Source organism: Sturnira hondurensis, unplaced genomic scaffold (assembly GCF_014824575.4).
Source record: "Sturnira hondurensis isolate 20B ecotype Veracruz unplaced genomic scaffold, ASM1482457v3 Scaffold0004271, whole genome shotgun sequence".
NCBI classification, from domain to species: Eukaryota; Metazoa; Chordata; class Mammalia; order Chiroptera; family Phyllostomidae; genus Sturnira; species Sturnira hondurensis.
In genome coordinates this window covers 8,648,450-8,673,521 of record NW_028076902.1, presented here as the reverse complement: position 1 = coordinate 8,673,521, position 25,072 = coordinate 8,648,450, and the positions used below count along the sequence as shown (strand labels likewise).

General features: G+C 41.4%; 1 protein-coding gene across 2 annotated transcripts in view; it reads left to right on the top strand.

Annotated features, from left to right (window-relative positions):
• Positions 1-3,545: 3,545 nt before the first annotated feature.
• The window catches only part of RIPK1 (receptor interacting serine/threonine kinase 1), a 36,628-nt gene continuing 15,101 nt past the window's right edge, over positions 3,546-25,072 (top strand). For both annotated transcript variants that reach the window (XM_037045425.1, XM_037045426.1), the window contains exons 1-5: positions 3,546-3,762; positions 5,098-5,254; positions 7,446-7,583; positions 8,887-9,115; positions 10,612-10,761. In XM_037045425.1, the coding sequence (XP_036901320.1) occupies positions 3,611-3,762; positions 5,098-5,254; positions 7,446-7,583; positions 8,887-9,115; positions 10,612-10,761 (826 nt within the window). In that variant the 5' untranslated portion in view covers positions 3,546-3,610. The remainder of the gene's footprint in view (positions 3,763-5,097; positions 5,255-7,445; positions 7,584-8,886; positions 9,116-10,611; positions 10,762-25,072) is intronic.

Here is a 25,072-nt window from a genome sequence, read left to right as displayed (position 1 = left end):
CCCTTCCCCCCTTTAGTTTATGACCACGTGTCTCAGGTTCTTTAGATTCTATATTTCCCCTACTATTCTTGCCCTCCCTCCTATCTATTTTTTACCTACCACCTATGCTACTTATTTTCTGTACCTTCTCCCCGACTTCTCCTCCTCCCACTCCCCTGTTGCTAACCATTCATGTGTTCTTCATTTCTATGGTTCCACTCCTGATCTAGCTGTCCTCTTGGTTTGCTTTCGTTTTAGGTGTGATTGTTAGTAATTGTGAGTTTGCTGTCCTTTCACTGTTCATGTTTTTTATTTTCTTTTTCTTAGATAAGTCCCTTAAACATTTCATATAATAAGGGCTTGGTGATGATGAACTCCTTTAACTTGACCTTATCTGAGAAGCACTTTATCTGTCCTTCCATTCTAAATGAAAGTTTTGCTGGATAAAGCAATCTTGGCTGTAGGTCTTTGGATGTCATGACTTAGAATACTTCTTTCCAGCCCCTTCTTGCCTGTAAGGTCTCTTTTGAGAAATCCACTGACAGTCTGATGGGAACTCCTTTGTAGGTAACTGTCCCCTTATCTCTTGCTGCTTCTAGGATTCTCTCCTTCTTTTTCATCTTTGCTAATGTTATTATGATGTGCCTTGGTGTGTTCCTTCTTGGGTCCAAATTCTTTGGGACTCTCTGAGCTTCCTGAATTTCCTGGAAGTCTATTTCCTTTGCCAGACTGGGGAAGTTCTCCTTTATTATTTGTTCAAATAAGTTTTCCACTCGTGGCTGTTTCTTTTCCCCTTCTGGTACCCCTATAATTAGGATGTTGGAACATTTAAAGGTGTCCTGGAGGTTCCTAAGCCTCTCCTCATTTTTTTTTTGAATTCTTGTTTCTTCATTCTTTTCTAGTTGGATGTTTCGTTCTTCCTTCTGGTCCACTCCATTGATTTGAGTCCCAGTTTCCTTTCCATCACTATTGGTTTCCTGTGCATTTCCCTTCATTTCAACTAGTTTAGCCTTAATATGTTCCTCTAATTTGTGACTAAAATCAACCAGTTCTTCTGAGCATCCTTGTCACCAGTGTCTTGAATTGTGCATCTGAGAGGTTCAGTATTTTCTGGTCGCTTAGAGTTATCGGCTCTGGGGCTTTGAGTTCTTGAGCCATGTTTTGGACTGTTTGTGCCTGTTACATATGAGGAGCAGAGCCCTAGGTGTTCCTCAGGGCTGGGCCACTCAGTTGCTGGGTTGTGACGCTGTATGTGGGGGCCCCCTCTGCTGCCTCCCGCCACCACTGTGGGCCGTGCAGTCTGTCTCACTGCTCTCGAATGTGCCACGGCAGTCAGCCCACCGCTGGGTTGCCCGCTGGGGCCTGCGTGGTCTGTCTCACTGTTCACTCCCCTGCTGGTTTATCTGCGCTCGAATGTGTGACCGCAGCCAGCCAGCTGCCCTGAGCCCTCACTGGGTCAGCCCAACACAGAGCTGCCTGGGCGCCTGGGATCGGGGGATCTTTCTTGCCTGTCCCCAGCTCCGCTGCTGGCTCCGCCCCTCTTACCAGTCTGGTTGAAAAAGGTTGGTTGTTGTCAGACTTCTGTATAGTTCAATTTTCTGTTCTTTGGCTGTGTCTTTGTTCTCCAAACCTTTGTTGTATTCAAACTTGGTTGTGGGAGAAGGCACAATATTTCCACCTAGGCCTCCATCTTGGCGGAAGTCCTCATTTCTTTGTATTGCTAGTATTCTGTTGTATGAATATACTACAGGGTTTTTTGTTTGTTTGTTTTTTTGTTTTACCCATTCTCTTATTGATGGACACCTGTCTCCATTTTGGAGTTATTATGAATAAATCAGCTGTGAACATTATACAAGTTTTTTTAGGACATACGCTTTTATTTCTCTTGGCATTGGAATTGTTGGGTTATAGTGTAGGTATGTGTTTAGTTTTATAAGAAACTGCCAGACCTTTTCCCAAAGTAGTTGTACACATTTATACTCCTACCAACAATGTATGGGAATTCAGGTTGTATCATATCATCACCAGCTTTTGGTGGTGTCAGCCTTTTCAACTTAGAATATTCTGGTGGGTGTGTAGTATATCTCATTGTGCTACCCCATGGATTTTTATTCATCATTTCAGTTTAGGGAAACTGAATGAATGGAAGCAGAGAAAAATGTAGCAAGCAAGTAGTTCTCTTTTGAGGTGGTATACATTGTATATTTTATGTCACTGATGTACAAATTCTCCAAATTCTCATCCTTTTTACATCTTCCTGTTCTTTGACATAGTGTATTGTTCCTTTTATATTCTTTAATTTTTTTGTTCATAATCAATGTAAGGCTATTCTGCCCTTTAATTACCTGAAGTTCTTTGATGCCTAACATTGCTCTTTGTTGTATCCACTGAGTCTGGTTTATGATGAACTTTTTCTTTTGTGTTTTATAATTTTAGAAAGGGAGCTCATGTTAACTTAGTTCTTTATTTCTGGGAATTTTGTCTGGCCTGGCTTGGTTGTGTTTTGTTTGCTTTAGCCTTATAATCCAGGGATGCTGTTTAGTCTGTGATCACTTTATATGTAAAAGTTCTTAGTTTGGGGGATCTTGGCTATAAGAGGTCTCTAGATTCAAAGCTCAAATCTATCTAAGGATAGGCCCACGGTTATAAATTTACAGAGACTTTTTTTATACCCTATGCCCACCCAATCTAAGACAAGTTTCTGTACTAGTGGACTGCTTTTTTCTAGTCCATCCTTTCATTGAAGGGTAGGGTAGCACATTGAGGAGTGCCACATTAAGCAGGGAATCTTTCTTTCAACCCTCTTTTTTTGCATTTCCTGATCTCAGCTCTTGTCCTTGTATGGGCTTTAAACTCTGGCCTCTGCGTGGCAAGGTTAGGAGTGCCCCAGAGAGCCCCTGTCTTGTCAGTCAGCTGCTATAACAAATTACAGACTTGGTGGCTTAAACAATGGACAATTCTCACAGTTTCAGAAGCTGAGAAGTCCACCATCATGGTGCCAGCAGATTCATGTGTCGCAGGGGCTCACCTTCTGGACATCCCCTCATGGTATCCTCACACGGTAGAGAGAAAAAACTCTGTGTCTTTTTTAAGGATTCTAATCTCATCCTGGAGGACTCCACCTTCATAACTATCTTCCAAAGGCCCCACCTCCTAATACGACCATATTGGAGATAGGACTTCAACAGATGAATTTGGGGGTGAACACAAACATTCAGTCCATAGCGTGGGCCATGGCCCTGTGGCCAGCACCCTGTTTGTTTGCAGTCCCGGTACTGCTTGTCCTTTCTGCTGAAACCAGCTATGCACTGGAATGGGTGCTTGTGTACTGTTTCCCAACATGTAAGTCCTTTGTAATAGGAGGGCTTTCAAAATTTTCTAGTCCTCTATGTTGCTAGAAATGAAAGTCTGAGTAATAAAAATTGTGGTCTTCTGGAATTCTTAGAAGTATGAAAAAAGTTGATCGTAGAGACTTATAAGTTTATCCTCAAAAATAAAGGTACACCTCATTTTTTGAATAATGAATTTTTTGCACTGAAGTGTTTTCTTGTTTTCTTTACAGGGAACAGCTCTGAGGTGAAAAAACGTGGTATATTTTTGAATATTTGGAGCATTTGGAAGGAAACCAGACATGTCCTTGGAAGACATTAAGATGAAATCTAGTGACTTCCTGGAGAATGAGCCTCTAGACAGCGGGGGCTTCGGACAGGTGTCTTTGTGTTTACACAGATCCCATGGACTCGTAATACTGAAAAAGGTGTACACAGGGCCGAAGTGCATGGAGTGAGTTGGGAACAGGGCGGTGGATCAAATTGTGGGCTGGTGGTAGGAAGCAGTGTTTGTAGAGATGCAGGAGTGGGCGGTGGAAAAGGATGGCACAAGCTGTAGCGTGAGGCAGACCATGGAGTGTCAATATATGGGCTTATTTGACAATATACACATCAAATAACCCTGAAAGGTGGTTGTTATCCCTATATGGCTGATAAAGATTCTGAGGCTGGTTAATGAAAAGTTTACAGCTGGTAAATAATGAAAGAGAAATGAAGGGAAGGAAATAAAGGGAAGGAGACCAAGGGTGATGAGAAAGACAATGAAAAGAAAATGGGAGGGATCAGTGAGATAGACTCGCTTGCACTCTTAGTAAGCACTAGTTCTAAGTATGGAAAAGAAAGAAAAAGTGGTTCACTAATTAGTGGTTCCAGGAACCCTTTTTTAAAAAAAATATTTTATTTATTTACTTATCTTTAGAGGGGAAGGAGAGAGGAAGAGAAACATCAATGTATGGTTGCCTTTCGTGCATCCCCTGCTGGGAGTTGGCCTGCGGGGAACTGGCCTGCAACCCAGACATGTGTCCTGACTGGGAATCGAACTGTGATCCTCTGGTTCACAGGCCCGTGCTCAGTCCACTGAGCTATACCAGCCAGGGCAGGAACCCTTTTTTTTAACATTTTATTTATTTATCTTTAAAGGGAAAGGAAAGGAGAGAGGGAGAGAATATCAATATATGGTTGCCTCATGAGTCCCCTGCTGGGAATTGGCCTTCAACCCAGGCATGTGCCCTGACTGGGAATCAAACTGAGATTCTTTGGTTCGCAGGCCTGCACTCAATCCACTGAGCTACACCAGCCAAGGGTTGGAACCCTCTTTTTAAAACAAGTGGTAGTGTTGTTTTACTTCTTTTTGTTCTTACCAGAGTGGTAATGAGAGCGGCTGCATTTTTTATTACACTATCCAGCATGGCCCTTTTTTCAGGCAGGTGTGTCATTGCTGCTGTTCATTTAATGTTCATGTATTCGCCCTCTAGTTTAACATTTCTTGAACACTCACTGCCAGTCACTGGGAAGGAGAAAACACTCTGCCTTCTAAAGCTTGTAGTCAGGTAGTAATGGGGGGGGGGGCGGAAATGGAGACAGCTGCACTTGAACAACAATTTAAAAAATATGTTCTAAAACTAAATAAATAATAAAAAATAAAGCTTGTAGTCAGTTCCTGGCAGAAATCAGCACAGGAACAAGTAGAGACAAAAGCACCTGGGATGGGATGCCCTGAAGACATGTACTGCATTTGCTGGGGACACCAAAGGAAGCGGGGCTAACTCGGCACCTCCTCCTCTCATAGGTACAACGAGTCCCTCCTGGAGGAGGGCAAGATGATGCACCGGCTAAGACATGAGCGGGTGGTGAAGCTGCTGGGCATCATCATAGAGGAGGGCAACTACTGCCTTGTGATGGAGTACATGGAAAAGGGCAACCTGATGCACGTGCTGAAAGCTGAGGTATGGGGGCCTTTGCCATGCCTGGTACAGGTGTGGTAACTTGGGTGCGCCTGTCAGGGCTATTGCTCATGTTCTGTGGTTGCTTGTTCGTATAAAATAATCCTTTTCTGAATTGCTAGATGTTTTGGATTTTCTGGTCAATCCCTCATTAAGTCCTTTTGATTTTCCCTGCTCAGGAAGTGATCTTGCCCTTCTCTCAGTCCCCGCAGACAAGGGTCTGTGTCCCTTTTGTCAGCCACTCTGAGATCCACAATTCAGAAACAGGCCCTGTCTTCATGAAGTACATGGTCTGATGTGGGGCATATGCATAATGAATAACAATTAAATATTGACTGATTGAGTAAAGAAGCTATCCTATGAAGGCTTATAAGAAAAGAAGGGATATCAATGATTGCATGCAGATACCATTTAAGAGACAAATAGCTTAAATCTACAATATTCGAACCAACAACAGAAAAATAAAAAGTTTATCAAACCAGGTAACTCAAAAGTATTTCTAAAACTTTTTGTTTCTGTGAAGAGCAAGGCCTTGTGCTAGTTGTTCAGGAAGCAGTAGCAAATATACAAACAAGTAAAGGGGACAGATAGGTAAGGGAATGGTGTGCGATGTTTTGATAGACAACCTCATCATGGGCTATGGGACTGGAGGAGAGGCACACACCCTGGCATGGGGCACACAGGAAAGGATCCCAGAAGAAGGATGCTTGAGCCAAAATCTGAAGGACAAGTAGAGGTTTTGAGGCTGAGAATTAGGAAGGAAGTGCTCCAGGCAGAGAGAACGGCATATGCAAAAGAACGAGAGTTTGCCAGCTTTGGGAAACTGTAAATAACTGGGGTTGGCAAAGCATAGCTTGCCTGTGGGAGTGGTGGATATGACTGTCTTTAGGGCAGATGGCCCCTTTTCCCCCATCTTCTCCCCTGACCTCACAATTGCCGAAGCCGTGTCAGTTCTTCTTTTAAGTCACAGACATCTCTCACAAGTACGTGGGAAAGATAAGAGGTAATCACTTGTACATATTGTAGTGTCATTTGATCAGATTGCCCTTCTCCCCAAAACTAGATCAGGTGCATGAACTAAGGAGGCTTTCTGGGGATCAGGCAAAGACAAGGTGCACGAATTGGAGCTCAAGAAGGAAGTCAGGAGAATGGAGGGAGAGAAGCAGAAAGAGAGGTGAGAAAGGGATCTACCTGGCATTTTCCTAAGTCCAAAGGTATACTAAGAAAGACCGGAAAATCTCTGGCAACTCTTTTGTATGGTAGTGGTCAGCATAGATACTGCCGTTCAGCTGCATTATGAGTTAGATATGGTTTGGGGGATTGACATGAGAATCTAACTCCCATCACTTACATTTTTTTCCTGCTTACCAATAACCAACATATCCATATATTTTTAGGAAACAGGCTGTTTGTAAACTGGAAGCTGTGTGTACGCACACACACAGAGTGAGGGTTTGTGTTTTTTGATGTTAAACAAATCTAATGCTTAACTACTCTAACTAGAAACTGGAATTCTCTCTGTTAACATAGATGTTCATATACCTAGAATACAATTGTAAGTCTGACCTGAGACTCTACAAAGACCTGATGTACCTGATAACAAATCACAAAATAGATACTAAGTTCATTTCAGAATTAACTACATTGTGTTATCTTGTAGATTAATCTTTACATATTTCTAATCAGTGCGAGCACATTCTCTTGTATTCTTTTTTCTTTTAACATTATTTCATACATATATTTCCATGACATTTTTCACATATTTAGTACATAGTAGAGCATTATATTATTATATCATAGAAAATATCTGGGATTTGGGTGTTTTTTTTTAATATTTATCTGTTCATCCACCAAACATTCTAAGCACCATGCTAAGTAGTAAGCAGACATTCAAAATAATGATGATGATGATGTCTTGTTCTCCAGAAGCTTAATAGTTAGCATTTTTATATAATACCAGGTTGTCACGGCAGTTTTAGTTTTATACGGGAAAAGACCATTAATACCCTTAGCACATAGGATGAACCCTTTTTTCAAAAGGGGGCTTGTTTTACAGCTTCAGCAGTACCGGAGTGGGGTAGAAGGAACCTGGTAACTATGCTTGGGTGCAGATCCCACTACTCTGGAATGAAACCGTTGCTTTGGCCAGTTTGAATACTTTTCCATTTCATAGACTTAATGTTACTTGTTTTAGATCAATATCCCCCTTTCTGTAAAAGGAAGGATAATTCTGGAGACCATTGAAGGAATGTGCTATTTACATGGAGAAGGTGTAATACACAAGGACCTAAAGCCTGAAAATATCCTCGTTGACAACGACTTTCACATTAAGGTAAACCCGTAAACCGTAATCTAAAGGCTTGTGGTAGGTTAAGGCAACTTTAGTTTACTTCTTCACTGTAAACCCATTTTTGTACATGGTGACTCTAAAGGAAGCCATGGCTCAGTCTCTAACTGGTAGTGGTGGTGCCCAAAGGCTCTACCAAGGATCGAAAAGGAATATCCACACTTGATGGATTTTGTGGTTTTATGTGCTTATTTACTTTCATCCTCATTGTTTAATGTTTCCTTTTGAAAACAAGGGAACAAGAGAAAGGGATTTTGTTGTTCACTCAAGGAGGCCAAGATTTAACTAGGTGGGGTCATCGTAGCTTACTGGCTCTGGCAGCAGGAACCCAAGTGCCAGCATCTGACAGGGGAAGTGGCCCAGGGGCCGGGCCTCTGGGACTCCTTTCCCGGGCATCCGTCTCTGCGGGAAGGTTCCACCTCTAGCATTTAGTTCTAGTCCTAGGTGGATTTTTATTCCTATCTTAAAAAGAAGCTTCCTTCTTTATATTAATAGCACATCTCTTAAAATCTGTAGATTTAACATAACCACATACGAAAATTCATCCCCAAGTGCTTGGATTCCTGGACGCAAAAGTGAAACTGTCACCTTTAATTTCTTTTTAACTGTAGTCTGTCATTTTCCCCTGCCATTTCTCTCTGTGTTTGGTGTCTGACCTTGATGTTTTTCTCTCTGCTTTTTGTCTGTTTTTCTCCCCCTTCCCTGCCCATCCTCTCTTAGGTTCAGACTACCAACTCAAAACAAGTAGCACCACAGCCCTTATCCTCAGTGTGGCTTTGGAATCCTTGGAAACTTGCATCCATGGGCTTTTGGGCACCATTTGGGAAATTAGGAGGTGCAGTACCTAGTCACTGTCTGCTATACAAGTCAGCCGAGAAGAACTTGTTTTTGCCCTACCTCCAGAAATAGTTGAAAAACATAGGCAGAGTCAATGAGGAATTAGAACATACATTCTGTTGTTCATTCAGAAATGCCTTCTGTTCTGCCTCCTTTCTTCCCCTCCCATCAACCCCTCCAGAAAAAATCCTGGGTTTTTAAAAACTATACAAGAATTGAGATACCAGCATTTCACATGGACATTTCTTAGGGAAGATTTTGTAGATGGCTGGGGAAATACGAAGTTTCTATGAGTGTTCAGAAGTAGCTGTTTGAATCCTATCCAGTGTGACCCTTTCTGGAAAATTTACTGTGCTTCACATCTACTGGTTGGGCCCCAAATTTAAAGATAAATCTGATTTGCATGTAGCCCTCACAGAACAATCCGGATGTCCTGTTTAATCACTTGCAGATAGCTGATCTTGGCGTTGCTTCCTTCAAGACTTGGAGTAAGCTGACTAAAGAGGAACATAATGAGCAGCGAAAAATGAATAGTCTCTCTAAGAAAAACGGTGGTACCCTCTACTACATGGCCCCTGAGCACCTGAATGACATCAATGCCAGGCCTTCGGAGAAGTCAGATGTGTACAGCTTTGCCATAGTCCTTTGGGCAATATTTGCAAATAAGGAGCCATATGAAAGTAAGACATTTATGAAGGAGTGGGATTTGTGTATTCATCAAAATTGTTAAACGAAATAATGGTCTTCAATGAAGTCATTTAAAATTTAAAATTGTTTGTTCATCGAATGTCTGTCTTACCCACTAGACTGTAAGCTCCCCGGGGTCTTGGACCTCACCTGGTGTGTTCACTGCTCTTCCCAAGTATCTGCAGTGCCAGGAACATAGCAGGTGCTCTATAAATTTCCACTGATGGAATAAGTAATCTCAGTTTAGGAATTGAGGGTCACAGGAAAAATAGGAGCTTGGATGGTGCATCTGAGCTTGGGAGGTACTGTAAAATTTCAGGATTTTTCCTGGACAAGAAAGCTTGCTTGCTTATATTGATGAGGACTTACCCTTTCATACTATAAGGCATGCATGTCATACTTTCATGTATTCACTTACTCCTTCATTCAAGAATTATATCAGAATGTATATAGGCACTTTAATCAAATTGGGAATGTAAAGATGAGACAGACATGGTTCAGGCAGGAGAACAGATACATGAGTAGTCATTGTTCAGTTTGTTAAGTGCCTAAACTAATGGACATTTTCTTACCCATTCTTCTTTGAGGGATTATTAGCTCCCATGGTTTCATGACCACCGCTTTGCCCAGTGCCTCTCAAATCTCTTATCTCTAGCTCTGGCCTAGACATCCACTTGTCTTTTAGATCTATTACATGTACTACCAGAGGAACCCCAAAGCAACATCCCCCCAAACAAGTTCATCTTCTACCTGCTCTCCCTGTAGCCCACTCAGCTTTGCACCTCTTGTTATGTTTGACGATGGCATCACCATTTATGATTTATGGACTCTCCGGTATGTTTACATCCTACTTCCCTAGCCTGTAATCATCCCCGCCGAGTCCTTTTTCCCCATTCCTTACTTGGATAGCTCCTTATTTTTCTACACTCAACAAAGCCTTCCCTGACTTTCTAGTAAAAGTCCTCATACTTCCTCTTTTTTAAAAAAGATTTTATTTATTTATTTTTTAGAGAGGAAGGGAGGCAGAAAGAGAAGGAGAAAAACATCAATGTGAGAGAGAAAGATCAATGGTTGCCTCTTGTATGCTCCCTGACTGGGGGTGGAACCCATAACTCAGTCATGTGTCCTGACTGGGAATTGAACTGGCAAACTTTTGCTTTGAGGAACATTGCCCAAACAACTAGCCACACTGGTCTCTTGTTACTTCTTGAATGTTACTCTACATCTTAAGTCACTCTCATTAATATTTCATTTGTTCTGCCAGGGGGCAGTTTTCTTGTGAATTCTATCTTTCATCTACAGAAATTAAGATATTGTGTGGCTCCTTGCCACAAGCACCATTCTGCCCTGTGCAAACGAGGCTGCTTTACTAAAAGCATATCCTAAGCAGAGAGAGGTTAGTGGCATTGTCCAAGTTCTGTCACCTCCCTGTCTGAGAGGAGCAGGATCTGAAAGAAAGTCTAAACTTAAGCTTCTCTTTGCTTTATAGATGCTATCTCTGAGCAGCAGTTGGTACTGTGCATTAAATCTGGGAACAGGCCAGATGAGCGAGACATCATTGAGTACTGCCCAAAGGCGATCATCAGCCTCATGAAGCAGTGCTGGGAGGCAGATCCAGAATTACGGCCAACATTTGCTGGTAAGGGCATCTTTTATGACTGTGTACAGTCACCAGTGTGGCCATTTTCCTGTTATCAGGAAGTTGCTTTGAGTCTTCAGAAAATTGAATTTCACTTTTGATTTCAAACTGATTATCTAGATTTCAAACATTTTCTTCAATGAAAAGATTCCATCCCTCCCAAAAGCATGTTTTTTCATAATTAACTTTTTAAAAACTGTGTTAAAACACACATATCACATACGAGGTCTGTCCGGAAAAAGTCCAGCCATTGTTAATTTAACAAGAAGTTTGCGTGACAAGGATATAACTTGACAGCCAAGAGCATGGACTGGAATGTGCATGTGTGAACAACGACAACATCACTGTAGTAGTCATTTGCGGTGGTAGACATTCAGTGAGCATGTGTACTCTGCAGCCATCGCATTCAAAATGACTGAGCGAGTAAAGGAACAAATCTGCATCACATTTTGTGTTAAGCTTGAACATTCCTCTGTGGAAACAATTTGAATGATTCAGAAGGCTTCCAGAAACAATGCAATGAGTGCAGTGCAAATAAAAGTGAGGCACAAGTGCTTCAAAGATGGTCTAGAATCTGGTGAAAGTGACCCATATTCTGCAAGGCCTACAACAAACAGAACACCTGAGAATGTTGAATGTGTATGGGCTGCAGTCAACAAGGATTGGTGACTGACTGTGAGAACCAAAAGCTGATTTGGGGATTCTAAAAACTACTGTGTCTGAGATTTTGATGCAGGATCTTGGCGTGAAAGGTGTCGTGGTAAAATTCATTCCACAGCTTTTGCTACCAGAGCAGAAGGAACATCGTGCTTCAGTTGCCAGTGACTTCATTCAAACTGCTACTAATTAACCAGATTTCCTCAAGAAGGTTATAACCAGAGGTGAATTGTGGGGTCTGCGGCTATGGTCCAGAAATGATCCCAGTGGAAGTCACCTGGTTCTCCATGCCCAAAGAAGGCATGGCAATGTTGCAGCAAGATTAAGACCATGTTAACTGTGTTTTTTGATTGGGAAGGTGGTGTCCATCACAAGTACGCCTCTCCAGGCCAAATAATTAATAAGGAGTACTACCTCAGTGTTCTTCATTGGTTGATGGATGCAATACGACAAAAACAGACAGAGCTATGGGCAACTGGTGAGTGGCAGCTTCATCATGACAGTGCGCCTGCTCATGCATCATGTCTGCCGCACAGTTTTTTGGTGAAATATCATATCCTCCAGGTTACTCAGCCCCCTACAGCCCATATTTGGCACCCTGTGACTTCTGGCTTTTCCCGCAAGTAAAATTACCTTTGAAAGGCAAGAGATTTCAGACCATCAATGAGATTCAGGAAATACAACGGAGCAGCTGATTGTGATTGGGAGAACTGTGTGAAGACCCTAAATGCCTACTTTGAAGGGGACTGAGGCATCATTGTCCTATATACAATGTTTCTTGTATCGTCTTCCATAAATGTCTCTATTTTTCATAGTTCATGGTTGGATACTTTCCGGACAGACCTTTGTAAGTAACCATTTTAACCATTTTTAAGTATATAGTTCAATGATATTAGTACATTCATACTGTTGTGCAACCATCACCACCAGTCATCTCCAGAACCTTTTCATCTTCCCCACTGAAACTCTGTCCCCATTAAACACTAAATCCCCAGTGTTCTTCTCCCCCCAGCCCTTGGCAACTACCATACTACTTTCTGTCCGTATGAATTTGACTACTCTGGGTACTTCATTATAAGAGGAATCATACACTATTTGTCCTTTTGTCACTGGCTTAGTTCACCTGAGCATAATGTCTTCAGGGTTCATCTGTGTTGTAGCACATGTCAGGATGTTCATTTTACTGCTGAGAGGTATTTCACTGTATGGATATGCCACATTTTTTTATCCATTCATCTGTTGATGGATACAGCTTGGGTTGCTTGCGCTGACCTTCTTGTTTCTTAGCTTCTTTTATTCCTTTTCTCTCCCCTTGTGTAGCTGGCATCTTTGGGTATACATTCTGTCATTTAGATTGGGCCTATAGCAGAGGAAGAAGGTAAGGATATGGATTTGTCACATGCTGGCACCTCTTCCCATTCCTCTGTGTTACCGAGGATCTTGCTAAGATCCTAAAGGCAGAGGAAAGAAGAAAATCAGATGAAGAAAAAAATCAGTGGTGGGAAAGCACTTAGGAGCCTGTAAAGCATTTTGTCCTTATATTTCAGTTATGAGAAAACAGAAATGAAGCCCCACCTACCACTTACCACCAAAGGATTAGAAGAGTATTTTGATTTAAGCTGCTTGTTTTCTTATTTGTTCAGTCAGCCTGAATATTCTCTGGCTTGATTTCCTTTCTCTCACTTCTTTTTCACTTTAAAAAAAATTGTATTTATTTAATTTTAGAGAGAAGGGGGGAGGGGATGGGAAGGAGGAAGAGAGGGAGAGAAACACAATGTACAAGAGAAACATAGACTGGTTACCTCTTACACATCTCCAGCTGAGGACCTGGCCCACAACCCAGGCACGTGCCCTGACTGGGAATCAACCCTGTGACATTTCAGTTCACAGACCAGTACTCACTCCACTGAACCACACCAGCCAGGGCTCTTTTTCACTTTTTTTAATTGAAGTTCTTACTCTGAGATAATTGTAGATTTATATGCAGGTGTATTATAAAGGATACAACTCAGGAACAGCCAAGTGGAAGAGAAGCATAAAGCAAAGTATTTGCGGGGGCGGGAGGTACTTAAGAGCTTCCATGCCTTCTCTAGAGGTGCTGCTCTTCCAGAACCAAAGTGAGTCTCTGACCCAGAAGCTCTCTAAACTCTCGTTCAGATATTTTCATAGAGGCTTCAGTAGGCTAGGCACAGCTGATTAAATCAATGGTGGTTGAACTATCTTCAGTCCTTCTTCCCTTCATGGTCAGGAGGTGGTGCTGGGAGTTCCAACCCTATAATTATGATGAGGCATTTCTGGTGATAGTTCCCATTCTGGAACTGTCTAGTTTCCCCTCACCCCTACCTTTCCAGCCAGGAGCCATCTCACTAGCATATACAGACATTCTTATCATTTAGGAGATTCCAGGGATTTGGCGAACTCCCTGCCCAGAGCCAACAAAAGCTGATGAAAAGACCAAATATGTGTTACTTTTTCATATTGTACATTTTCTTTCTTCCTCCTTTCCCAGGTATCTTCTTTTATCATTTTTATTTTTGTTTAGAGAACTTGCTTTAGCCATTCTTTTGTGGTATGTCTGCTGGAGACAAATTCTCATAGTTTTTCTTCATTTGAGAATGTCTTGATTTCCCTTTTATTCCTGAAGGATATTTTTGCTGGTATAGAATTCTGGGTTGATGGTTCTTTTTTTCAGCACTTAAAAAATACTTTGCCACTTCCTCTGGCCTCCATGGTTTCAGTTGAGAAATCTTCTGTCATTCTTTTTTTTCTTCAAAATTTTAATTTTTTTATTGTATTTTTCCATTGCCATTTAACCTCCTTATTCCAACCCCTCTGTATCACCACACTGTTGTTCATGTCCATGAATCCTTTTTCCTTTTTTTCTTCCATCCCTGCACCCCCTGTCCTCCCGCTCCCATAGCTGCCATCCTGTTCTCCATCCATGAGTCTGTCTCTATTTTGCTTGTTAGTTCAGTTTGTTCATTAGATTCTACATATAAGTGAAATCATATGGTATTTGTCTTTCTCTGGCTGGCTTATTTCACTTAGCATAATGTTCTCCAGGTCCATCCATGCTGTTGCAAAGGGTAAAATTTTTCTCCTTTTTTATGGCTGAGTGGTATTCCATAGTGTAAATGTTCCATAGTTGTTTTATCCACTCATCTACTGATTCCTCTGTCATTCCAATTGTGTTTTTTTTCTTATAGGTACTAGTTTTCTCTGACCACTTTCAAGGTTTTTATGTTCTCTTTATTTTTCACAGGTTTAATTGTTATTTGTCTTGTTATAGATTTGGGGGTGGTTTATTCATTTGAGTTTTGATCAGCTTTTCTAATTTATAGGTTTATGTATCTTGCCAAATTAGAGTACTTTTTCCAGCCCTACTTTCTTTTCTCCTTCCAAGATACTGATGACAGAAATACTAGTACTTTCATATACTCCCACATGTCCCTGACCCCTCTACATTTTTCCCCCTAGTTTATTTCTCTCTCTTGATCCAATTGGATCATTTTTATAGTTTGTCTTTTAATTCATTGAGTTTTCTCAGTCCCCTTCATTCTTCTGTTGAGCTCATCCACTGAGCTTTTAATTTTGGTTTACTGAATTTTCAGTTAAAATGTTTTATTTAAATTTCTTTTACATGTTCTATTTATTGGTGCTTTCTATTTTTTCAAGATTATTAACTACTGATATTGAAGCATTTTTACTGTGGCTGTGAAAAGCCTTAGACAGGTAATTCTAATATCTCTACCATCACAGTATTGGCAGTTACTGTCTTTTTTAAATTCAGTTTGAGACCTTTGTGGTTCTCAGTATGATGAGTGATCTTTCTATTGAAACTTATACTTTTTCTTACTATGTTGTGAGATTCTGGATCTTCTTTAAGCCTTCAGTTTTAGCTGGTTTTATCTGACATGGTTTTGGCAGTAGGGTGGTTTTGCCACCTTGTTGGTTCCAGGTTGAGGGAAGTCCAGGTTCTCCACTTAGCACTGTTAATATCTGAGGTGGAGGGGCCTCCTTGTTACTACTGGTCAGGTATGGAAGTTCCCGCAGAGTCCACGTGACCTCCATGGGCACTGCAATGGAGTGAAAGGCCTGGTTCCCCACTATGCCTCTTCTGACACTTAATCATTAAGATGGAGAAGGGGCTTTTTGTCACTGCAAGATGAGGGTCACGTGCAGTCTGCCATTGTAGTCCACTGACACCCACAGGAGTGGAGGGTCTCATTACCATCTGGCAGAAGGGAAAGTCCTGGTTTCCTATTTGGACCTCTCTGACATCACCCTTGGTGCATTGGGGCAACTTATTACTGTCTCATGAGGTTGGAAGTCTCAGCTCACAATCAGCTTTTGCTGGTAGGTGTGGCATTGGAGCAACAGTATTTTCAGTCTTTTGGTTAGAATGTGGTTATTGACTAAAGATTTTCTGTTTTGCTAGGATGCCCCTTGCTTAGTCCTCTGGCTAGAAAGAGCAGCCCTTTGCTGGATTTTTTTGGTATGGGGTTGCCAGCTTCTTCAGGACTAAGTCTGGACTCTATGTGGCAAAAAAAGACATCCCAGTGAACTCACTGTCATGTCTTTTCTCAGATCCCAAAGTCCCTAACTGGTCTGCCTTTCTCTCTTCTCCTTTCAAAGTCTCCTTATATTGGTTTTGTGTATAATATGTAGGGCTTTGTGTTGTACTTAGAGGGAGAAATAAGGAGAAGTACATCTTCTGCATCTTCCAGAAAGTAATAGTTGCCTTTTTCTTTTATTTTTTTTAAATTTATTTATTTTAATTGTTGTTCAAGTACAGTTTTCTGTCTTCTACTCCCATCCCAGCTCACGACCCCAGTGCTCCCCACATCCCTCCCATTTTCACCCCCCTTAGTTTTTCTCCATGTGTTCTTTATACTTGTTCCTGTAAACTCTTCTTCCTCTTTTCCCCTGAAATTCCCTTCCCTCTCCGCTCTGGTCCCTGTCAGCCTGTTCTGTATTTCAGTGTCTTTGGTCATATTTTGCTTGTTTGTTTTATTGTTTAGATTCCTGTTAAAGGTGAGATCATATGGTATTTGTCTTTCACCGCCTGGCTTATTTCACTCAGCATAATGCTTTCCAGTTCCATCCATGCTGTTGCAAAGGGTAGGAGCTCCTTCTTTCTTTCTGCTGCATAGAATTCCATTGTGTAAATGTACCATAGTTTTTGGATCCATTCATTTACTGATGGGCACCTAAGTTGCTTCCAGCACTTGGCTACTGTAAATTGTGCTGCTATGAACATTGGGGTGCATAGGTTCTTTAGGATTGGTGTTTTGGGGTTCTTAGAATATAATCCCAGCAGTGGAATTGCTGGGTCAAAAGGCATGTTCATTTTTAGTTTTCTTAGAAAATTCCATACTGTTTTCCATAGTGATTGTATCAGTCTGCAGTCCCACCAACAGTGAACTAGGGTCCCTTTTTCTCCACAGCCTCTTCAACACTTGTTGTTTGTTGCATTGTTTATGATAGCAATTCTGACCGGTGTAAAGTGGTATCTCATTATGGTTTTAATTTGCATCTCTCTGATAGCTAGCGATATCGAGCATCTTTTCATGTGTCTCTGGATCCTCTGTATGTCCTTCTTGGAGAAATGTCTGTTCAAGTCCCTTGCCCACTTTTTAATTGGGTTGCTTGTTTTTTTTAGTGTACAGTCATGTAAGTTCTTTGTATATTTTGAAGATTAAACCCTTGTATGATGAATCATTGGCAAATATATTTTTCCCATACAGTTGGTTCTCTTTTTATTTTAATACTGGTTTCTTTAGCCATGCAGATCTCTCATTTTAATGAGATCCCATTTGTTTCTTCTTTCCTTTATGTCCCTTGCTCTAGAGGACATATCAGTAAAAATGTTGCTGCGAGATATATGTGAGATTTTCCTGCCTATGTTCTCCTCTAGGACTTTAATGGTGTCATGGCTTATATTTAAGTCTTTTATCCACCTTGAATTTATTTTGATGTATGGTGTAAGTTGGTGCTCGAGTTTCATTTTTTTGCATGTAGCTGTCCAGTTCTCCCAACACCATTTGTTGAAGAGGTTATTTTTAGTCAATTTTATGTTGCTGCCCCCTTTGTCGAATATTAATTGACCATAGAGACAGGTTTATTTCTGGGCTCTCCATTCAGTTCCATTGGTCTATGTGCCTGCTTTTATTGCCAGTACCAGTTTGGTGTCAGGTATTGTGATCCCTCCTACTTCGTTCTTCTTCCTCAAAATTGCAGCTGCTATTTGGGGTTGTTTATGGTTCCATATAAATTTTTGAAGTATTTGTTTTATGTTTGTGTAATATGCCATTGGTACTTTAATAGGTATTGCATTGAATCTGTAAATTGCTTTGGGTAATGTGGACATTTTGGTGATGTTAATTCTTCCAATCCATGAACACGGTATACATTTCCATTTGTTTGTATCTTTCTTGATTTTTTTCTTCAGTGTTGTGTCATTTTCTGCATACAGGTCTTGTACTTCCTTGGTTATATTTATTCCTACGTATTTTATTTTTGTTTTTGCTATATCGAATGGGATTTTTTTCTTGATTTCTGCCTCTGCTGTTTCGTTGTTGATATACAAAAGCACCTTTGATTTCTGGATATTGACTTTGTATCCCACTGTTTTGCTGAATTCATTTATTAGGTCGAGCAGTTTTTTGGTGGAGTCTATAGGATTTTCCATGTACATTATCATTGTCATGTGCAAACAGTGACAATTCTGTTTTTTCTTTTCTGATTCAGATGCCTTTTATTTCCTTTTCTGGTCTGAACACTGTGGCTAAAACTTCCAATACTCTATTGAATAGAAGTAGTGAAAATGGACAACCTTGTCTTGTTCCTGATCTTAGGGGAAAAGCTTTTAGTTTTTGCCCATTGAATATGATGTTGGCCGTAGGTCTCTCATATATGGCCTTTATTATTTTGAGGAATGCTCCCTCTATTCCCACTTTGGTGAGTGCTTTTGTCATAAATGGGTGCTGTACCTTATCAAATGCTTTTTCTCCATCTATCAATATGATCGTGATTTTTGTCTTTGCTTTTGTTTATGTGATGTATTCCATTTACTGATTTGTGAATATTGAACCATCCTTGTATCCCTTGGATGAATCCCACTTGGGCATGGTGTATGATCTTTTTAATGTATTGTTAGATGCGGTTTGCCAATATTTTGTTGAGGATTTTAGCGTCTATGTTCATCAGAGATATTGGCCTGAGGCTTTCTTTCCTTGTTGTATCTTTATCTGGTTTTGAAATTAGGATGATGCTGGCTTCATAGAAAGAGTTTGGGAGTCTTCCATCATTTTGGGTTTTTTGGGAATAGTCTGTGAAGAATAGGGCTTAGCTCTTCCTTAAATGCTTTGTAGAGTTCTCCTGTGAAACCGTCTGTTCCAGGGCTTTTGTGCGTGGGGAGTTTTTTTATTACTGCTTCAATTTCATGTGCTGTTATTGGTCTGTTCAGGCTTTCTGCTTCTTCTTCATTGAGTTTTGGAAGATTATATTTTTCTAGAAATTTGTCCATTTCACCTAGGTTTTCAAATTTCTTGGCATACAGTTCTTCATAGTGATTCCTCACAAACCTTTGAATTTTTTTAGTGTCAGTTGTAATCTCTTTCATTTCTGATTGTGTTTATCTGGGTCCTCTCTCTTTTTTTCTTTATGAGCCTGCTTAAAGGCTTGTTGATTTTTGTTTATCTTTTCAAAAAATCAGCTCCTGGATTCATTGATCCTTACAATTGTGCTTTTAGTCTCTATGTCATTTAATTCTGCTCTGATCTTGGTTGTTTCCTTCGTTCTACTTGCTCTGGGCTGTCTTTGTTGTTGTTCCTTGAGTTCTTGCAGGCGTCGGGTTAGGTTGTTTGTTTGAAATGTTTCTATCTTGTTTTAGGTAGGCCTGTATTGCTATGAGCTTCCCTCTCAGGGCTGCCTTTCTGTGTCCCATAAGTTTTGGATTGTTGTGAATTTATTTTCATTTGTTTCCAGAAATGTTTTGATTTTTTTCCTAATTTCTTTCTTGACCTATTCATTGTTTAATACCATGCTATTCAATCTCCATGATTTTGAGTGTTTTGGGTTTTTTCCCTTGGGGTTAGTTTCTAGTTTCAGTCCCTTGTGATTGGACAAAATGCTTGGTATGATTTCAGTTTTATTGAATTTGTTGAGGCTATTTTTGTGTCCTATCTTGTGGTCTCTCTTTGAAAATGTTCCATGTGAACATTTGAAAAGAATGTGTATTTAGGTTCTTTGGGTCGAAGGGCTCTATATACATCAGTTAAGTCCATTTCGTCTACAGCATTGTTCAATGCCACAATATCTTTGTTGATATTTTGTTTGGAAGGTGTCCCCCACCATTTCCCCCCCTTTCGTTCTTATCCATGTGTAACAAGTTTTTTAGTTTCTGTATTTCCCATACTGTTCCTGCCCTCCCCACTGTCTATTTTCTACCTACTTATTCTCTGTACCTTTTCCCCCCTTCTCCTCCTCCCACTCCCCTGTTGCTAACCTTCCATGTGATCTTCATTTCTATGGTTCTGCTCCCAATCTGGCTGTCCTCATCGTTTGCTTTTGTTTTAGATGTGGTTGTTAATAACTGTGAGTCTGCTATCCTCTCACTGTTCATAGTTTTTATCTTCTTTTTCTTAGATATTTCCCTTTAACATTTCATATAATAAGGGCTTGGTGATGATGAACTCCTTGAATTTGATCTTATCTGAGAAACATTTTATCTGCCCTTCCATTCTAAATGAAAGCTTTGCTGGATAGAGCAGTCTTGGATGTAGGTCTTTGGATTTCATGACTTAGAATACTTCCTTCCAGCCCCTTCTTGCCTGAAAGGTCTCTTTTGAGAAATCCACTGATGGGAACTCCTTTGTAGGTAACTGTCCCCTTATTTCTTGCTGCTTCTAGGATTCTCTCCTTCATTTTAATCTTGGGTGATGTAATTATGATGTGCCTTGGTGTGTTCCTTCTTGGGTCCAACTTCTTTGGGACTCTTTGAGCTTCTTGGATTTCCATGAAGTCTATTTCCTTTTCCAGATTGGGGAAGTTCTCCTTTATTATTTGTTCAAATAAGTTTTCCACTCGTGGCTGTTTCTTTTCCCCTTTTGGTACCCCTGTAATTAGGATGTTGGAACGTTTAAAGATGTCCTGGAGGTTCCTAAGCTTCTCCTCATTTTTTGAATTCTTGTTTCTTCCTTCTTTTCTATTTATTTGTTTATTTCTTCGTTCTGGTCCACTCCCTTGATTTGAGTCCCAGTTTCCTTTCCATCACTGTTGGTTTCCTGGGCATTTCCCTTCATTTCAATCAGTTTAGCCTTAATATGTTCCTCTAATTTGTGGCTAAAATCAACCAATTCTGTGAGCATCCTCATCAGCAGTGTTTTGAACTGTGCATCTGAAAGGCTGGCTATTTCTTGGTCACTTAGAATTATAGGCTCTGGGGCTTTGAGCTGTTCTTGAGTCATAATGTTTGGTCTGTTTGCACCTGTTATGTTTGAGGGGTGTAGCCTTAGGTGTTCACCAGGGCGGGGCAACCCCGTCACTGGGTTGTAACGCTGTATGTGGGGGTGGGGTCAGAGAGGGGGAAAAAATGGCACTTTGCTCTGCTCTGCCCCTCTCAGATTTCTGTCCCCTCTGCCGCTTCCCACAAGCAAATTGGGCCCCTCTGGTGCTCGTTCCCGTTGTGTGGGCCCGTGTACTCTCCAGGACCCTGTAGGTCTCTCCAACGAACTGTCTATGGGCCTTGGAGCCTCTCCCGGCCCCTCGACCCTGAGAAACTCTTTCCAGTTGGTGCTTTCAGGCTCTAATTCCCATCGCTGGGGCCCTAGCCTGAGCGGTCTGTCTCACTGTTCGGTCCTTTGCTTGGTTTATCTGCTTGCGAATGTGTGACTGCAGTCAGCCAGCTGCCCTGTGTCCTCACTTGGTCTGCCCATTGCCACCCCCCACCTGGGATCTGCCAACCGCCTCTGCTTCTGCTCCTGGGTCGGTCAGACTGATTGATCTTTCAAGCCCAATCCCACTCCGCCGCTGACTCTGCCCCTCTTACCAGTCTGGCTGAGTGGATCATTGTTGTTGGACTTTCGTACATTTCAATTTTCACTGTTTTAACTGCATCTTTGTTTCTCAAACTTAGCTGTCTTTAAATTTATTTGTGGTAGGGGGCACAGTGTTTGCACCTATGCCTCCATCTTGGCCAGAAGCCCATTACTTGGAATGTTTCTTGCCATTCTTTTCTTGCTTGGAATGTTTCCATTGTGAAATCAGCAGTTAACCTTATTGGAGCTCCCTTGGTATGTTACTTCCTGTTTCTTCCTTGCTGCCTTTAAGATTCTCTCTTTGTCTTGGAATTTTTCCATTTTAATGATGATGTGTCTTGAAGTGGACCTCTTTGTGTTCCTCTTGATTGGGCCTCTCTGTGTTTCCTGGATTTGTGTGACTTTTTCTCTCATCAAATTAGGGAAGTTTTCCATTATTACTTTTTCAAATAGTTTTTCTATCCCTTGCTCTTCTTCTTCTTCTGGTATCCCTATTATTCGGATATTATTACATTTCATATTGTCTTACATTTCTCTTAATCCCTCTTCATTCTTTCTGAGCCTCTTTTCCTTTTCTTGCTCCTTCTGGGTGTTTTTTCTACTTTGTCCTCCAACTCACTGATCCAATCTTCTGCTTCATCGATCCTGCTTTTGGTTCCTTCTACTGTGTTCTTCAGTTCAGAAATTGTATTCTTCATTTCCTCTTGTCCCTTGTTGATAGTTTCTGTTTCCTTTTTCGTGCTGATATAGTTTGCAGAGAGTTCATTGTAACTCCCCTGTAGTTTCTGATAGCTCATTGTGAGCTCTTTGAACTTCCTGATAATCAGTGCTTTGAATTCGATATCTGCTAGCTGACTTGCCTGTATTTCATCTACCATTCTTTCTGAGGCTTCCCCCTTTCCTTTTACTTGGGGATTGTTTCTTTTTCTTCCCATTGTTTGTGAGACTCTTCTTGTTAGCTTCAGCTTCTTAAATTGATTTGTTCTGGCTCCCTGGGTTTATGGTGTGAACTTCTGTAATATAATAACTATGAGGTTCAGTGGTGTAGTCTCCTTGATCTCTCCAGCTCTCTGGCTCTGAGTTTGTCTTTGGGTTTCGATTGTTTGGGGGTCTTTCTTTTGTGGGTCCTTCCCACCAGTTGGTTAACTGAGGGTCACTCTGTCCACCACCTCTTGTAATTTGTTGTGCTGGTGAGGACAGGCTGTGTTGAAGCCAGTTCTTCTGTGTGTACAAGATTTTGAGGATTCTCTTTTGGTCTTGTTCAGTTGTTGGTACTGGGTAGTTTCTCTGCTGTTTAGTTGTATTTCCAGGTGGGTCCTGGATTGAGGTTTATGTGGTTTCCACTCCCTCCTTCACCTGCTTCTGTTATTATCTGTTGGTGTTCTTTTGTTGTTGTGTTTCCTCTTCTAGTGGGTATCCTGGTGTTCACTCTTTTCATTTACTCTTTTTTGTGATCAGTTGGAGGGGAAGGCAATATGGTTTATGACAGCAGGAGAGTATTCTATGATATTTGCAGTAGCAGCCAGTAGAGAAGAGATAGGACATCCTTTGGCTATGTATACGGTAAACTGTGATCTTCAACCCAACTACTCACTCTTAAGAAAGGATGGAAAGAAGATAGGAATCTTGTTGTGGAGGCTAGGATTGTGAATTGGATCTAGAAAGCAGTGAGGTTGTGGGAGGTCAGATTCTGAGGTAAGGTGAGAGTAAAGGATAGTAAATAGGTGTAGGGTGTGAGAGAACAGAGTTAACCACTACAGTAATAGAGTTCAGGAAACTGTGAAGTGGGCTAAGATCCGGGAGGGGTGATGTGAAGTATTTACAATTGTATGGAACAGCTATTATTTACAATAACATTAGAGCAACAATCATATGACAGAATCTGTGAGATCTAGATAACAAGAATAGGGGGTATGGAACTTTGAGTAATGTGCTGAAGGAACACAAGTAACATGAAGGATAGTAAATCAGCAATACACTGTGGAAGAAAGAACAGGAAACCTGTCAAATGATACAATGGAACAAGTCAAGCTTAGAAAACTATGCCGAGAGAAGAGGAGTACAAAAATGCTGTTACAATAAAAGATGTAAGAATAATGAAAAAATAATAATACAAATATGCAGTAGCTTGTAGTTTCTCTGCAATAGCAAAGTGAAATTTGTCTCCCTGTCTCAACTGTTGGGATGCCCCCTCTTTGGGTCCAACTCTGGTCCTTTCACAGTTTCAAGGTTTTTGCCTCACTTGTGGGTATTGGGGGGAAAAGGCAGGAGAAGGGAGGAAAAAGAGATAAAATTGGAAAGAAAAGAAGGCGGAATAAAACAAGAAAGAAGGAATGAGAGGAAAAAGTTGTTCAAAGATAAAACAATAATAAAAAATAAAAATATAGCCCTGGCTGGTGTAGCTCAGTGGATTGAGCACAGGCCTGCGAACCAGAGGATAGTGGTTCGATTCCCAGTCAGGGCACATGCCTGAGTTGCAGGCTGGTTCCCTGCAGGCAAGCCTCTGGCAGCGGACGCACAAAAGGCAACCATACATTGATGTTTCTCTCCCTCTCTCCTTACCCTCTAAAGATAAATAAATAAATAAAATCTTAAAAATATATTTTAAAAAATAAAATAAAAATAAAAATATAAAGGATTATTTTAAAAAAACAAACATCTCTTGTTAGTTTCAAACTGGCCAAACCAGTTTTTCTGGTCTTGCTGTATGCAGCGGGCTGAGGGGCGTTTCATGTGACCTTTCTTGTGCCCTCAGGCAATTGTGCAAGCACTCTCCCAAGGGGTAGTCTGGCGCCTCTCCCTAGCGCCCCAGGTCAGAGATCCAGGTCTTCTTTAGATCACTCTTTCCCCGGGGGTCATCACCATGGGCTAGGGTGCAGGTGGGTGCACGTGCCGGCCAGGCTGCCTGGGTCCTGGGGGCTTGGACGTGAATCCTTCCCAGTGCTATGGGGAAACACAGGGACTTCTGCACAACCTCGGGATTGTTGCCCAACTGGGTGGGGAGTAAGCCTAGCAATTGTTGCAGGAGAATCCCCCAAACAGTTTTACTTTTTGAGAAATTCCTCCTATTCAAGCTCAGTACATCCCAATTCTCCAGCTAGACCAGTGACTAGGAGGGTCATTGCGTGTCACTGCAGGGCTCTCAACTCTCCCGAGCTGGCGACCACAGACTCCGTGGGTGATCAAGGCCCTTGTGTATTTGCCTCCTTGTCCTTATTCCCCTCTCTGCAACTTCAAGCAACTAGGTCTCTCTGGGTGCTGCTCAAACCCTGCTTGGCCAGGGAGGGAGGGAGCAGTTGACCCGGCTCTCTCCCAAGGACCCAGTGGCAGGCCTGCTGCTCCCAAGGAGTCTGTGGTCGACCCAGTGACAGGCGCCGGGCCTGGGGTTACAGCTGCGTCTCCGTGCTCATCCCTGGGACCTTATTGTCCTGCAGCAGTCTCCTTACCTTCTGGTTTTTGAATGTCCACTATACTTTTTAGTCCTTTATTTTCATATAAGATGAGATACTGTTAACTTGCTCTGTTCCTCCGTGGATTAGCCATTTTTCTCCCATGTGTAGGGGGAAGTGGAATCTGCTCCCTCCTACTCCATCACCATCTTCCAACTGCCTTTT